This window comes from Octodon degus, unplaced genomic scaffold (genome assembly GCF_000260255.1).
Source record: "Octodon degus isolate 3935 unplaced genomic scaffold, OctDeg1.0 scaffold00067, whole genome shotgun sequence".
Lineage (NCBI taxonomy): Eukaryota > Metazoa > Chordata > Mammalia > Rodentia > Octodontidae > Octodon > Octodon degus.
The window spans coordinates 10,194,521-10,197,505 of record NW_004524643.1 but is presented as its reverse complement, the minus strand read 5'-3'; the positions used below and the strand labels follow the sequence as shown (position 1 = coordinate 10,197,505).

Below are 2,985 nucleotides of genomic sequence, written 5' to 3'. Positions count from 1 at the left end.
TTTTTTACAGACCCGGGGATTGAACTCAGGCCCTTGTGCTTGCCAGGGAAGCGCTTATTTCACTGAGCCATCTCCCCGGCTCCTGTATTTATTTTTATTTTTTAAAGTGGTGATCTTTCAGCCTCAGCCTTCCAAGTGGCTATAACTGCAAATGTACACTACCACATCAGGTTCACTAGTATTTATAAGCCATTCCTTTAGGCAAAATAGCTAAGTCTAGAACTATGTACATTTTTAGTTATAATTTGTTAGGGTGCTCTCTTAAAAAAAAAAAAAAAAAAAAGCTATGCCTATATACACTTCTTTCTCCATCAAGAGATTATGAAATATTTCCTACCATTGGATATTGTCTTAAAATTTCTTTTCTTTTTTTTTTGGCTGTACCGGAGATTGAACTCAGGGCCTTGCGCTTGCCAGGCAAGCACTTATTCTACTGAGCTATCTCCCCGCCCCTGTCTTAAAGTTTCATGTGGCAGATGAAAAACTGCATCTGTTTTGTTTACTTTTTATTTCTTTGTAACTGTTAGCAACCTTTAATATTTTTGTGTGTTAGCTGGCCATACATATTTTTCCCTCTCTTTGAAGCTTTTGCCCATTCCATTTTGCTTTTGCAGTCAGAGTGAATACGTTTAGCAACATTTTTTTGGACCATTTGGCAATTGGGCATTTTATAATTTGTGTCTACAGCATAGCATAATTTGTTGTCTTAAAAATAGGTCTTAATTTTTATTATGTATTTACGATAACAATTTTTTTTCTATAGGTTGTCCTCCAAAGGAGTATGGAAAGAGTACAGACCTTTTTTTTGAGAAATAAATGTCGTCTCCCTCTCAAGCCAAGTCTAGTGGCAAAAGAATTAAATGTTAAGGTGACACAGTACTTACTAAATTCATAATTAAATTTCAAAATAATATGTAAAAAGAGAAAATAACATGGAAAAAGAGAGAAAATGAGCAGGTATACTTACAGGCTGGTGAGATAGCTCAGTGGAATAAATGGTTGCCTGGCAAGAGCAAGGTCCTGAGTTTGATCCCTGGTACCACCAAAAAATAAATAAATAAAAATATATAAAGTAAATGAGGGTGAAACCTCCATCGTTTGGTTATAAGTATATATGAAAGAATGTCTGTGATTAGTATGTATATTTTTACCTAATCACTAGTCCTAAAAGACCAACAGTATAAAATCATTTACTACTTGAGTTTGACTTATTGTTTCTCTTAAATTGGTCTTCCCTGCTGAATACCAGGTATTGAACTAGGACCTTCACACTGAGCTATATTCAAGCCCTGTATATCTTTTATTTTGAGACAGAGTTTTACTAAGTTAAGTTGCCCAGGATGTGCTTCAACTTGTGATCTTTCTGTTTCAGCCTCCCAAAGTGTTGAGTTTACAGGCATGCATCACCATGCCTAGCTTGGCTTTATCATTTTAAATGAGTTTTTTTTAGCCAATTTCACTTTAAAATAAGACTTGATTTCTGCTAATGAAATTGGGCTTTTGTCAATATTTGATTCTACAGATAATCAACCCATAACACTATGATAAGTAGAAGCAGAGATCTCATCCCAGAACTGCCACACTTGGTCAGCCTTGTGATCTATACATTTGGCTCCTTTCCCCAATAAAAAGCAGCACAGGATAGTTTATGGGAGGAAGTGCCTTAAGACACTTATAAGGCTCAAATTTGTAGTATTTTTGTCCTAGGTTTTTAAGTTTTTGCTTTTCTGTTTATGATATATTGCTTATATATGCTATGCCAAATTTTTGGTATGGGGAATCAAACTCAAGACTTTGCACTTGCCAGGCAGGGACCTACACTGCTGAGCTATCTCCCTGGCTTGTTTGTTAGGTGTCTCTCTCTCTCTCTCTCTCTCTCTCTCTCTCTATATATATATATATATATATATATATATATATAATTTTTTTTTCCTGCCAGATCATCTAAGAATCATTTCTTATGTATTATTTCATTTGCCATAATTCAACAAATAAGTGAAAGGGAAAGTGTCTAAGACAATAAAATCATTAATTCATTTTTATTTCAGTGTTGTTTTCCTAATGTTTATAACTGTTGTATTTGCAGTCATGTTCCTTCTTCAGTTCTAATGCCGTACCCCTAAAAGTCACCATGGTGAATGCTGATCCTATGGGGGAAGAAATTAATGTCATGTTTAAGGTGAGTTAAATAGTTTATTCTGAGAGGAAGGGGGAATCTCACTGTGTTGTCTAGACTGATCTTGAACTCTTGGGCTCAAGAGATCCTCCTGTGTCAACTTCCTCAGTAGCTGGGATTGCAGATATATACCATCATACCTGGCTATAGTTGCTTTGTTTTAAAAAATGACAAAAAAAATAATTTTACCTAATTCCTTTTCTAGAATTATAAGGCGATTTTAATACTTTAATTTTAATAATTATATGAACATTATCATTGACATAAACTGTTTCCAAACAGACTTGAGAACCAATGCAAATAGGGAAAAGAGTTATTGGTTGGGCCACACAGATTGAACATATAGCTCCAGGCAGTGCCTGTAATGCAGACTGATGCGAATGGCACCCCCTAGATTTAGTTATGTAGTACAAAAAGGGAACCCATGAGCACTGGTACTGGTTTTAGTAAACATGGTCACTTGTGGAGAGCAGCAAGGTTGGAATACTGCAGAGTCATCTCATACCTGTTATAATTCTCTGTGTTTATTTTGAAGAAAGAGGGAGATTCTTAATTTTATAAGTGGAGGTTCATAACAATCTTTTTATCAGACCACCTTAGGCATAATTTTCCCAAGTTCACATTCTGTTAGGTCTTGGTGGGACTCTATATTTGGTCTTAATGATAACAGTATTTCCTAAAACAGTATCTTTTTTAATTATAGAAACTGTATGTGTTGGGTTGGGGAGATAGCTCAGTAGAATAAGCGCTTGCCCGGCAAATACAAAGGCCTGAGTTTAATCCCTAGTTCCACCAAAAAAAAAAAAAAA

The 2,985-nt window shown here is 35.2% G+C and overlaps 1 protein-coding gene across 1 annotated transcript in view; it reads left to right on the top strand.

Annotated features, from left to right (window-relative positions):
• Window positions 1-2,985, top strand: part of Pik3c2a (phosphatidylinositol-4-phosphate 3-kinase catalytic subunit type 2 alpha) — a 147,206-nt gene that overhangs the window by 117,371 nt on the left and 26,850 nt on the right. Inside the window, exons 18-19 of the mRNA XM_004634951.2 lie at window positions 764-868; window positions 2,087-2,179. Coding sequence (XP_004635008.1) covers window positions 764-868; window positions 2,087-2,179 — 198 coding nt within the window. The remainder of the gene's footprint in view (window positions 1-763; window positions 869-2,086; window positions 2,180-2,985) is intronic.